This window comes from Cynara cardunculus, unplaced genomic scaffold (assembly GCF_001531365.2).
Source record: "Cynara cardunculus var. scolymus isolate 2C unplaced genomic scaffold, CcrdV1 Un_Scaffold_1013, whole genome shotgun sequence".
Taxonomy (NCBI): domain Eukaryota; kingdom Viridiplantae; phylum Streptophyta; class Magnoliopsida; order Asterales; family Asteraceae; genus Cynara; species Cynara cardunculus.
Genome location: NW_020200663.1, coordinates 62,097 through 75,406, shown reverse-complemented (window position 1 = coordinate 75,406; position 13,310 = coordinate 62,097). Strand labels below are relative to the sequence as shown.

Below are 13,310 nucleotides of genomic sequence, written 5' to 3'. Positions count from 1 at the left end.
ACATACGATACCTAAATATAAAAATATAACACATAAAATTCAAGAAAATCAAGAAAATAGGACAATTCCCTCGCTGATCCCTCGCAGATCAGCGAAGGATCAACGAGGGAAATGGCAAAAAATAAATTCCGATCTGCGAGGGATCAGCGAGGGAAATAAACAAAATCCAGTGGGAACCTGAGCTGGATGACACGGTTCATGATTTATGGACCAAATCCAAGCACAACAGGTACTCTGACTGGATGAGCTCAGCACGTGATTGGGCCGTGGCACAGGCCTATCCTGGTGATCAACAATGGGATGGTGAGGACTTCTCATGGATTAGATTACACCATCCCGTATGGATACCAGACAGGTTTTGGCTACAGATGATTGATACGGTATGCATCTCTATTGTAAGCTTTTCGAACTGCCATGTGTACCGACTTAATTCTTATATATGTGCTCTGTTTTTAACAGGTTTGGGATACCAAGACTTGGAAAAGGAAATCCATGATCAATCGGGTCAATCGGAACACCCAGTTTGAGGGGGTGTCGTCCAGACACACTGGGGGATCGATTAGTACGGCACAACATCGAGAMMGGATGGTGAGTATCTAATCTTTTTTGAAAATGTAATTCGTTCTTTATGTTAGTAACAACTTAACCTAATTGTCTAATGTAGGCACAAGTAATGGGTCGTGAGCCTACTGCTACTAAGGTGTTTGAGTGCACTCACTGCACGAACCGGAAGTTCGATCAAGGTTCGTCCGACCCGCCTACCGATCCTCCTCAGTTCAGTTACCCAAAAGCTGCTAGGTTTCATGTAAGTTTTCTAAAACCATTACTTTGGTTAATAGATACGTTTGGTATGTTTAAGATAATATATTTCAATAAACATAGTGATGCTATTAGTTTGGGCTGCCATTGTTGGGCAGACGTTAGGCTAAGTAAGTAGGTTGAGAATGTGACTTCGAACATTGGTATTATTAGAATGCTTAGTTGTTATATACATGCATTGGTTATGTTTGATTTACAGTCGTTATGCTGCTAAAATATCTACATRCATAACCTCACCCGTTTTTGTTTTGGTGAACCATAGGAGCGATTTCAATCGCTTAGGGGTGAGTCACAATCTAGTACCGACAGCCCTCTCCCTGATGAGGCATCTCTTTGGGAACGAAGTGTCGGAGGATGGAGGAAATGCCGAATATTTGGTTTCGGGACCACCCAGGATCCCTCTTATGCTATGACGGGTAAATGTAGCAGTAGCGGGTCATCATACGAGTCAAGAGCGGAGGTATGTTGGTTATATTGTTATAAACTTTCTCATTGCTAAACTTGGGAAGAAATTACTGATTTTGTCGAATATTTAATATTTACAGGTAGCGGAGTTGAGAGATAAGTTGGCAAGGGTAGAGGAGGAGGCACAGTTACGGGAGGAACGTCATCTGGCCGAAATGKAGGACGAACGGAGGAAGAGGGCAGATTTGGAGGCCGAACAGGTCAGACAAGCTGCTGCATTAGCCCAACAGGCCGCATTATCGGAGCATTTTGCTACGTTTATGCGGTAGTCAGGATACGTTTTCCCAACTCCTCCACCTCCCGATGGTTAGATTATATGTATTCGAATATTAAATTGTATGACTTGAATATTTTAAATTTTATGAATCCATATTTTAAATCGTATGAATTGGTTATTAAAATTTGTTTATAGTTTTTGTTTGTTAAATATTTTCAGGTTATTTTTATAAATAAATACAGGAATTATCCAATTTCAAAAAATTTATTTTTTAAATTTATACAAATTAGCGACGGATTAGCGAGGGAAAATCCGTCGCTGAAAGCCCTCTAAAATCCCGTCGCAGATCCGTCGCTGAAGGTTCCGTCGCAGATCCGTCGCTGAAGGTTCCCTCGCAGATCCGTCGCTGATCCGTCGCTGAAACTATCCCTCGCTGATCCGTCGCTGAAAGTGTCTCTCGCAAATCCGTCGCTGATAGTATTACCTATGACTATTTGACCGACGGAGTATCATCGACGGATTGCCCTTTCAGCGAGGGGTTTGCGAGGGATTTTTCCCTCGCTGATACTCTGCATTTTTGTAGTGAATCCCTTAGTGTATACTACAACTTTCATGTAGGGTCGAAAATCCAGTTATGATTCCAAGTGGCTCGAAACAGTGTATTTTCGGGGTTGTTTGCACTGTATTTAGGATTAATCTATTGTTTTATAAAATTCGTATAAAATAGATGGATAATCCAAATGAGGTGATTCTAAAACCGGTAGTTTCATCGCATATCATACTACAACTTTTATTTAGATAGTATTTTCTGTGTTTACCTCTAAGTGGGGTAAAAATGCTCTCGAAAATGAGGGTCAAAAGTTGTTAAAGTCGAAACGGAATTATATAAAGCCAAGTGTTGAGTCGATTTGTTAATGCATATCCGGCTGTCCCGTTTGAAGTTTATGTTATTTATAAACATGTAGGACCTAAGTATTTTATTAGTATAATTAGGATATGATTTTACGTCGTTTAAGTAATAAACGATTTGCGCATTCGTTAGGCACGTGAACAAGTCGAACTTTACCGTGAATCTCGTTTGATCGTGTTTTACTTCTCTATTCCGCCTAAGGTACGTATTTCATTTTCTTTGATTCTTGGGCAACTAGTTGTTGTAGTTGACCCTTCGTAACGATGGTTCACCACTTTGTGATTGATCACTTAAAAGTGGTCAATAAATTACGTGTATATATATATATATATATATATATATATATATAAACTCTTGAATCTCCATCGTAAACTCTTGAATCTTTATCGTGAACACTTGAGTTTAGTCTGTTGAAGTGTATGTTTGAATCTTTCAAGTTTGTTAAATTGATTCTCATATTTTGAAGTAGTTTCGAGTTTTATGAAGTACTTTGAAGCTTGACTTTTTATGAACGTCATCCGGGTAGTGGCACATGTTTAGTTTTATTGGTTTTCAGAACAACTCAATTAATGGGCACATTATTTGGGATGTCTGTTATGGTGGCTTTGTAGTCATGGCGTCATGCATGTGAACTCGGTCCACAGGGTTAGGCCCAATAGTGGCTTACGTGAACCCACCTTGTGGACTAGGCCGATTTTATTGGCTCCAGGGCGGATGGATCGATCCTAATATTACCCACATGTGACTGTGGTTAAATTCACGAGGTGCCCGCATGCCGGCCCGATAGTTTGTGTGGTTTGGCCACCCCACGAACACTACAAGAACTAACGGATTTTGTTTAAATGATGTTTTGAAATGAGAATGTGAAATGTCTTGATTTCTATTACTTCAGTTTAATTGATTTTTAAGTCTTCCACTTTATTATCGATGTTACATATTATTATTTCAAGTTTATATTACAATATGTTCACTGAGCCCCGTGCTCAGCCGTGTTCTTGTTTTCTGACACGGCAGGTTCTAAATGATACTGATAAGAGACGAGACTTGAGATCGAGCGTTTGACTTTTTGGAGTTGGTAAACTCGTTTGTAGGTGTATATATTCTAAGCTTATAAATAGTTGTTAGAATGTAATACTTTAGGTTGTAAAGTATGTTTTAAAAGTTAATCTACGTTTAGAGTTTATTAGTAGTTTTGTAATGTTTGTGTTTTTTGAATTAAGTCCCGTTAGTGACACCGCCCGTTCCGGACTACGGGGACGGGGGATGTTCCAATATCATAAAATTTAAAAAAATATACATATCGATATCAGTATCAAATTAACCTTTTTAAAAATTCTTATTTTTGGTGTAATTTTCTTAATTCAAATTTTTTATCATAATTTAATTTTATGTAATGAAGTAATTTAATTTAGGTTTAATAATATAATCGAATTCAAATATGCAGTTTTAATAAGTTGTACTTATGCACAATTTACTTGTAATCTTAAATTTTAAGTAATATGTATTAATAAACAGTACTTCGTACATAAAAGATAGTTTTTAAGAGTTTTTTGTTAAATGTTTTATAATATAGTATAGATAAGGAAAATTTTGGAATATTGAGGTGGCACCATGAGAATTGAGTATTTTCAAATGTTGGATTGTACTTGAGTTTTAGTTGTCCTGTATTAGTGAAGAGTTGAAAGATTTAAAAGAAATGAAATGGATAAGAAAGTGAATTGAATGTCTTTGTGTCAAATAATGAGATTTGCCTCATAAGTTTGTCTTATTTTGGATGACCCTCTTTGAAATCTATAACCATGGTTGGAAACCAAACAAACTAAATGGTAAAAATTATAGTGCAAAATTAATTATATTATATTATTATATCTTTATATATAAAAAGGTAAAACATTGGGGTGATGAGGTGGCATCATGGGAATTATAAAAATAAAATTTTGAGATATTGAGATGGCATAATGAGAATTGAATATTCTCAAATGGTTAATTGTGGGTGAGTTTTAGTTGTTCCACATTTGTGAAGAGTTGAAAGATTTGAACAAAGTGAAGTGTATAAAAAGATAGATTGGTGTCTTTGTGTCGATTCAAAGGGTTTGTCTTATAGGGTTGTCTTACTTTTGATGACCCTCTTTGAAATCTATAACCATGGTTAAGATCAAAATCAATCAAATTAAAAAAATCTTTATCTTTATCTTTATACATATAAAAGAAAATCTTGGGGTATTGAGGTGACACCATGAGAATTGAGTATTTTCAAATGATGAATTATTGATGAGTTTTTTTGGTTGTCCCACATTGATGAAAAGTTGAAAGATTTAAACAAAGTGAAGTTCATAAGAAAAGTGGATTGGATGTTTTTCTTTCAAATCATGGGATTTGTCTCATCAGGTTCTCTTATTTTGGATGACCATCATTGAAATTTATATCATGGTTGGAATAAAAACGAATTAAATGGTAAAAATTATAGTGCAAATATAAAAGTGAAACCAAAGATGATGATTTGGCAACATGATGTAGTTATTTATCTGTTGTCTTGGTGTTATTACTATCAAGGTTTGACACACCCCTCGGATTACAATTCAAATATTATAGAATGTTACTATGAAGTGTAACATTTTTATCAATTTAATATCTGATATGTGAATTAACGACCTCACTTGATATTAATTTTATTTTTTTATGAGGTAAAACCAATTATCTTAGCTTGGTGACGTGGTTTTTCATGCATTACCTTGAACTTCCACTATCTTTGCTATAACTTACACATTCCTCTAATTTTCACTTGAAATATTATAAAACGTTTCTTTTTCATAACTTCAAATGAGATTTCAATTACATTTGTTACAAAATTAAAATCGTGATTTTGTCACCTTAGATGAGATTTCAGTTAAAATTGTGATTTTTAATTAAATAAACTACTAACATTAGTCAAACATTTCTAGAGTACTTTGCAACACCGTTCTCGAGCATAATTAGATAACTTAAATTAGCATATGGTTATAAGATTATTATCAACTCCTCTTAAAAACTTTTAATGTTAATGAGTAGTTGTCATACAAATTTGCGTAATTTTTTTAGAAGATAACTTTAAATTTTAGTCTATAACATTTCTTTTGAAAATGATATTATCGCTATTGCACAACAGCTGTTGAAATACTAACAATATTTAGTATTAAGTGTTACAGTTGCCACTTTTTTTTAATAACCAAAAAGTAAATAGAAAGCGATGTAAATAGAATAACCAAAAAAAAAAAATTAAAGTTTAGAAAATTTTATAAAACTTATATAAAAAAATCGATAAGATTGAATTATTATTATTTTAATTAAGGAAAAAATGTATTCAAACAATAAATTTATAAATATTTTAAACATCATTTCTTTTAAAACTTTTTTTTATTAACCTAAATATTCAATACGTTATGCGAGCCGACTAATCTTAAAACGGCCACCTGTTTTATAGATAGCTTGGAGTCACCGCATTTGAATCTTTGTGGTCATAAGAGGATTTTTATTCCTTTTTGGATTTGAACCTGAGACCTCTTGATACTTTTGATCTTTGGAGTCAAACTCAAACCAATCAAACATCATCTTATGGTTAAAACTTTTAATTTCTAATAGAAAAAAAATATTAAAATTATAGATAAAAAATTGTCGGAAAGATAAAATTTGCCCCTGTTTTTAAAACGATTATCTTACAGCACTCAGAGAAAAGTTATCGTGTATTCCATCGGAACCAATGCTGCACATTGGACAGTGAAGAAGTAGCTCCATGGAGACGATGCTCGACCAAAATCCATTACAGAATATACCTGCAATACCCATGTCGAAAGAGCTACCTAAAGATGTAATCATCGACATCCTCTCTCGTCTTCCCGTCAGGTATATCCTCCGTTTCAAATCTGTCTCTAAATCTTGGTACGCCCTTTTTCAAAACCCTAATTTCATAGCCAAACATTTCCAAAATCAAAAAGCAAACCCTGATGTTGATGGACTTGATGCGTCTTTCCTCTTTAGTCCTTACAAATCCTCGTTCGACGCCACATCTAATCGTAACGTCGGCTTGCTTCTATCGGAATCGGAGAAATCAATCAAGATCCCCATTGGACTCGACATCCCGTTCCTCAGCATTTCAAAACCCTTACGCGTCTGTGGGACTGTTAACGGGTTGATTTGTTTGAGTATTTTGCCGATTGCGTCGATTATCTTGCTATGGAATCCTGCTACTAGGGTTTTCAAAGACCTCCCTGTATCCACGATTGATCGACCAAAATCTGGTCCCATTAAGGTCGTTTTAGGGTATGGATATGATGAGGCTACCAATGATTACAAGGTTTTGAGGATTGTGTATTACGGTTACCCATTGAACCAAGTGGAGATATACTCGTTAAATACTAATTCATGGAAGGAGATTAAGACCCGTGTGCAGTTCTTGATCTTTGAAGCGGCCTGTAGTGTGTTTCTGAAAGGGAAATTCCATTGGACAGCTATAGGGTTTGAGGAGATGCATGGAAAGAAGCTGATTGTGTGTTTTGATATCTGTAGGGAGGCTTTTAGTTACATCATGCCCCCAGGCTTTGATTTTAGTGACTGTGATGGTGAGTCTAAAACCAGTTGGACTGTGGCAGGGATGAAGGAATCACTAGCGGTGATCGGTTCATCTGGGAATGGATCTGGAAAGAGGTTTGAAGTATGGGTGATGAAAGAATATGGGGTGGTTTCATCATGGACCAAATATAGATCATTTGAACTCCAAACTGAAGTAGGAAGGACATTGGGGTGTGGATTGAAAGGTGAGTTTTTGTTGGAGAAAGATAACAATCAGCTGGTTTTGTATGATCCGGATTCGCAAAGCATCAAGAATCTGGGCAATCATGGGGTTCCTTGTTGGTCTGATGTGTTCAATCATGTTGGAAGTTTGCTGCCGATCAAGGGAGGGAAGATAGCAGAAAGGACCAATTTATCGGCTGTGGTTCCAGACATCTTCTTTGTTCGAAAGATGGACCTGTCAGTCCAGTAACTCTGTAACGGCTGATCTTTATCTTTGATTAAATGTTTCCTTTAGATTACTACCAAAGTTATCATGTTCTAGTTGTTGAAGCTATTTCATATACAATATGCTGTTTGCAGCCCATAATATACTTTGTTGGTTATATCATGTTTTCTTTAACTGGCCAGAAAGTGGTATCAAATGGTAGTGCATTGTTTAAAAGAAAGCTGATATTTTTGCTTCTTGATTTTTAGATGCCCGTCGAATCAACGGTTAAGAGGTGCGACTTCTTATATCGACATAATATTTTTAGTCAATTAAATGTTTCTTCTTATATCATACTTGCGCGGGATTAAGATTTTGTCGTATACCAAAAATGAAAATTTTGTATAACTTCACGTTAAGATAGAAAATATGAAATTTATGTTAGATGAAAATAGAAATCACAAGTGGTTGAAGATGCTTTGCTAATTTGAAGATTATAAAATTCTCATTTTTTGGTATAATTTGTTTAATTCAAAATATTATTATAATTTAAATATTTTAGATTTTAAAGCTCAATAAGTTGTTTTTAGGAGTTTATGCCCAATTCTTTACGATATAGTAAAGATTATGATAATGATATGTCAATATTTGTCTTCATAGAAACAGCCGTTCTACTCTACTTTTGGGTAGATGACAGGCCTGCATACATCTCACCTTCCGACCCTACTTCTGAGTGGGACATACACGGTGTTTTTGGTTTGTTTTATGCGTCAATATTCTTGTGTTACGTATGATGTATATAAATCGTTAGTTTTTTGCAATAAGACAAGAATAAGATACCTTCACTGTAACCTACCATAAGTGTTGCTTTTACAGCTACATCCAACACCATGAAAAGAGAATAAAGCAGGCTTCAAACAATTAAGAAAACGGAAGGAATCAATTCCAAATGTAGAAGTAACTTTAATTCCTTATAAAATCCTCGTACGTTGAAAAAAAAGTGAAATGCTGGTGTAATTTGTGCATACCATCTTTGTCTAGCAGCGTTCTTCTAACATGAACAGCCGTACCAACAATACCTTGAACATGGGCTATTGGCAGCAGCATACGTATGAAGTATATGATGATGTCCCCTACGATAGGATTCATGTTTCTTCAATATCACTTGTTCCTCGCTCTATGCCTGTAAGTAGTCGTTATCGCTTTCAATCTTCTGAATTTTGATTACGTTAATTTGGAAATCTTGAAACATGTGACACAAGAAAACTCATTGTTTTAGTTCATTGTGTCTTGTAAAAAATTTGCAGGCTGTCGGAAGTCCAATGGGTCCGTTTGGGTCCATTCAGGACAGAGCGTATATGATGCCTTCATTTACTAGGTAAGTCCTAGATCGTATGTGATGTTTCGATTTATAAATTTTTTCCCTAGTATGCTTGCTTAAGTGGTTGGCATTTGTCTAAGAATAATACAGGAATGGCCTCCGATACGAGTTCTTAGGAACGAATGGAAGGGTTATAGAGTCATACAATAGATGGAGAGATGTGCAATTTTCCTTACTTTTTATATATTTCAACGTGCTTTTTTTTCATTTTTTGCTGCATATTACATCCGTCCCAAAATAAATGTCCTCAATGAAATGGCACACGGTATTAGAAATGTGTAATCATTGCGTTTTTAAGCAATTAAATGACAATTTTAACCTTAATAATAGAGAGAACAATGAATTTCTTCACCTCATAATTAAGGATAGAATTGGAAAGAGGACACTTATTTTGTGACAAACTAAAATAGGAATGTGGAAATTATTTTTTGATGGAGGGAGTATTTACTAGTCTCGGTTTTTCATTCTTTTCGTTCACACTTTTGCACAAGTCAGGTGCCTTTACGAAAACATCTCTACCCTTTTGGCTAGAGGATATGCATGCATACCCGGTCAATTTGGTTTGGTTAATTTTCATTTATTCAGTGAATTACTAGATGTGCACTAAAAGAAAGACGACAAAGGTTTCACCCCCTCGTTTCCTAATACTCTTTGGGGATATTTCAGGGCCATGTCTCAACCTCCGATGCAAAACCTGCCCCGAGACACCAATATGCCAAGAGATGTACACCCGAGGCCAAGATTCACCCACCAATCCCCTAGGGCAATTAATCCTATATCAACGGGCAATGACCATAATAATGGGGTCGAGAAACTTAGGAGAGAGGTCTACAACCCTGGAGTACAACGATTAAGCCAATATAATAACGATGATTATAAATCTAGAGCCAAATCACAAGAAAGCAGGAACAACGAAGATGGCAAGAGATGTGCTGTCTGCTTAGATGACTTCGAGCCAAGGGAAACGGTGACTCTGACACCATGTCATCATATGTTTCATGACAACTGCATTGTACCATGGGTGAAGAGCCGTGGTCAATGTCCTGTTTGTAGGTTTGTGATCGGTGACCCGACTAACGAGCGTGAAGGGGGTCGCACCAGTAACAATGGTGGTTTGCGCAATGAGGCATTTGAAAGAGAGTTTATGGCTTTTATAAGAACCATGGAAGCTAGGGGTTAATCTGGTTCGGCTCAAGCTAAGGGGTAGCTCACCGGTAATAAGGGTTGAACCTTTGGGGCCGTTTCCCAAAAGGTCACTGGTACGAATCCCTCCAAAGCCACTGAAGATTTTCTAGGTTGGTATCTTCAGGATTCAAAGAAATTAGTCGAGGTTTACACACTGATTTAAACATCCTGTGAAAAAAAAACCTACGTGAGGATAAAAACATAATTACCTCAATTGATCTTGTTTGGTTTTTATTTTGTTGGAAAGATTATTATGTATTCAATTTTTTACATAATATGTGATTTTATGTAATTTTTATTTTCTAAAAAATCTAAACGATTTTTAGTCACATTTATCTGTTTGCAAGTCAGGCCCGTTTAAAGGACGGGTGAGAACAAGTTATCAAACCTACATAAAATGGCTTGTGTTTGCTATATTAGGCATGTTGGTAAAAAAAAAAAAGAATATGTTAGGTCCGACCCAAATCCGTAAATGTGTAACGACCCATAGCCTAAAGTAGTTGGTCGACCCAATAGTCTCCAAATCAGTTAAAAACTTGGTGAAAATTATTGGTAACCCATAAATTTGAACTTATAGGAAGCTTACAAAATCTACTTCTTTATGCATTTGTACGTGTTACAAACTCCCTCACTTAAATTTCTAACATCATCATCATGCCTTCCAAGAATCCTCCTTGTAATCAACAGAGTGGGATTCCCCTAAGATGTTATAAACACCCTCTTGAGGACTTATTATGCTTGATGAGTTTTGTGTAAGGTTCTAAGTTGCGTGAAATATGGTGTGGCGGCAAGGTCAAGCCTCAAGTCTTACGAGTTAAGACAAAACCGTGATGCTCTTTAGGATGTGACTTAGGCGACAAATCAATATATATAGTATATATATATATATATAGATGTCTATGTCAATCAATCTATTGAACAATAATGATAAACAAATTAAATTCAGATAAAACTATAAACAAAAGAAGAACCATACACTGATAGTTTAATATCAAATATACAAAATTTACAAAAACGATATCAAGATAACATAATAAAAAGAATGTTTTACTAATGGTTTCATAATTCATATATCTCTAATCTAAAATTCTAATAATTATTTATTAAAAACTAGTTAGATTAGATTAGATGTCTTATAAAGAAATTATCCTTCCATGTAATTCTTCATCATTTATTTTCGCCATCGAAATTGAATTCAAAATCTTTCTCACCTTCAACTTGTGGTAATTCCCCCTTCAGTGTTAGAATCGTGAATATTTGATTTAACAAGCCATAGATTATATATAAAAAAAGTAAAAGAAAAACACATTCACGTTGTTGGTCTTAATCATCGGATTTGTAAATAATACATTTACCATCCGATAAAACACTTTGAAGAAAATCTTAAAACTTGTCTTGTAATGAGTATATCCGATGAACAACACCCACCATATATAACTCAAAAGAATTGACATCCGAACCTTAGTAACTTATTAAGGTGATGTTTTGTTCGAAAAATGTTTTTAGATGGAATGAAATCTGTTTAAGGAATTTGACTTTGAAGGAATTGTAATGGAATGTTGTCAGGTTTGACCACCTGTTAAAGAATTGAAATATGTCTGTTTGGTTCACAGGATGTAGCTTTGGAATTAGAATGAAATATTGGTAAATGACCAAGAGGCCCTTTTTTTTGAAAATTTTAATTTTTTTAAAACTAAAAATATTTTAATAAAATAATTATTTAATTCGTAAAACAATATAAAATACACAACCGAAATATAACCAAAAGCGAAAGAACGTTACTAAATCAATGGTGGTCGGCGGTGGTTCAGATCGGTGGTGGTCTGTAGTGGTTCAGATGGCGGTGGTCAGTAGTGGTTCAGATCCATGGTGGTCCGTGGTGGTTCAGATGGTGGTGGTCAGTCGTGGTTCAGATCCATGGTGGTCCGCGGTGGTTCAGATGGACGGTGGTCCAGATCGGTGGCAGCGACGGTGGTTCAAATTGGTGGTTATTCAAATCGTTGGTGGTCGGCGATGTCTGGCGGTGATTTAGATCGGTGGTGGTCGGATGTGATTTAGATCGATGGTAGTCCCGGTGGTTCGCAGTGGTTCAGATCGGGGGTGGTTCAGATCGGCGATGGATCTGATCGGTGGTTGTTCAGATTGGTGATGGTCGACGGTGGTTTAGATCAGCTGTTGTCGACGGTGATTCAGATCGGCAGTAATTGGCGGTGGTTCAGATTGATGGTGGTTCAAATGGCGGTGATCGGCGGTGGTTCAGATCGATGGTGGATAAGATCTGTGGTGGTTCAGATCGGTGGTGGACGGCAGTGGTTCATATTGGTAGTGGTTGGCAGTGGTTCAGAACAGTGGTGGTTCAAATCGGTGGTGGTCGACGGTGGTTCAGACCAGTGGTGGTCTGTAGTGGTTTAGATGGTGATAGTCGACGGTGGTTCAGATGGTGGTGGTCGGCGGTGATTCAGATCCACGATGGTCGACAGTATTCATATTGGGTTTTATGAGATTAGAGTATATTGGGTTAAGGGCATATTTGGTATTATGAAAAATAAAGAATTTCATTTCATCAAAATACCATATAGTTGCTAAGAAATGTTAAATTCCTTTATTTGTGGAATTTGCAGTATTTTGAAGATTCCTTCCGTGAAAAAGAATGAACCAAACAAGGGAATTGAATTTGGTCAATAAAATTCAACATTCCAATTCCATTATATTCCTTTGGAATCTGCAAACCAAATGCTACCTAAAACTTAAGGCTTCGAATGTTGATCAACCATCAGGTCCATAACTTATATAAGATTGTGAAAATCAAATCTTTGGTTTGATTATTCTCCATATTTGGAGAATTCGATTGATTTATCCTTTAAGGTCATTCCATCTTGAGTTTCAAGAACCCACACTTTATTCTAAATTATTTTAAAATCCGATGAATCTACTTCATAAATATTCTATAGCTGGAATCCAATTATAATTTATATTTTGGAATAAAAAAAGATAAGAAAATTACTTGTAAAAGTCTTATGACTATCTGTATTGATCTAAGAACGAAAAACCTTCAAGAAAATTGAAGACTAGTTGAAGTGAGGTCAAGATCGTCACCAAAACATATTGGTTTGTTATCTAACCAAAAAGAAGATCAATACAAGATAAAGTCAAATAGTAGTATGATAAATATAAAAGAAGATCAATACAAGATAAAGTCAATCAGAGAAATAAACTTAGAATCAGTGTTCTAATTTAGATTAGGTTAGCAAGTTCAGTGGAAAATCATCGATCTCTTGTTAACTGTATAAATCAGTTTACTAATTTAAATTTAGATCAAGTTCACAAGTTCAATTGAAAACATCATCGGTTGTTAAATATA

At 35.6% G+C, this 13,310-nt stretch overlaps 2 protein-coding genes across 2 annotated transcripts; both read left to right on the top strand.

Annotated features, from left to right (window-relative positions):
* Positions 1 to 6,131: 6,131 nt before the first annotated feature.
* Positions 6,132 to 7,601, top strand: LOC112502176 (F-box protein At3g07870-like). The gene is made up of 2 exons (XM_025106016.1): positions 6,132 to 7,432; positions 7,587 to 7,601. The coding sequence occupies exon 1, from the start codon at positions 6,181 to 6,183 to the stop codon at positions 7,426 to 7,428; it is 1,248 nt and encodes a 415-aa protein (XP_024961784.1). The 5' UTR covers positions 6,132 to 6,180; the 3' UTR covers positions 7,429 to 7,432; positions 7,587 to 7,601.
* LOC112502177 (E3 ubiquitin-protein ligase RNF165-like) lies at positions 7,349 to 10,211 on the top strand. Its single transcript, XM_025106017.1, has 4 exons — positions 7,349 to 7,415; positions 8,428 to 8,568; positions 8,691 to 8,761; positions 9,431 to 10,211. Exons 2-4 carry the CDS (start codon positions 8,440 to 8,442, stop codon positions 9,942 to 9,944), a joined length of 714 nt encoding a protein of 237 aa, XP_024961785.1. The 5' UTR covers positions 7,349 to 7,415; positions 8,428 to 8,439; the 3' UTR covers positions 9,945 to 10,211.
* Positions 10,212 to 13,310: the final 3,099 nt, after the last annotated feature.

What these genes read in the sequence shown, in the direction of transcription:
- LOC112502176 (XM_025106016.1), top strand. Translation starts at nt 6,181, where the DNA reads ATGGAGACGATGCTCGACCAAAATCCATTACAGAATATACCTGCAATA.
- LOC112502177 (XM_025106017.1), top strand. Translation starts at nt 8,440, where the DNA reads ATGAACAGCCGTACCAACAATACCTTGAACATGGGCTATTGGCAGCAG. An exon ending in TTGTTCCTCGCTCTATGCCT is followed by an intron (nt 8,569 to 8,690) that starts GTAAGTAGTCGT and finishes AAAAATTTGCAG; the next exon opens with GCTGTCGGAAGTCCAATGGG. An exon ending in ATGATGCCTTCATTTACTAG is followed by an intron (nt 8,762 to 9,430) that starts GTAAGTCCTAGA and finishes GGGATATTTCAG; the next exon opens with GGCCATGTCTCAACCTCCGA.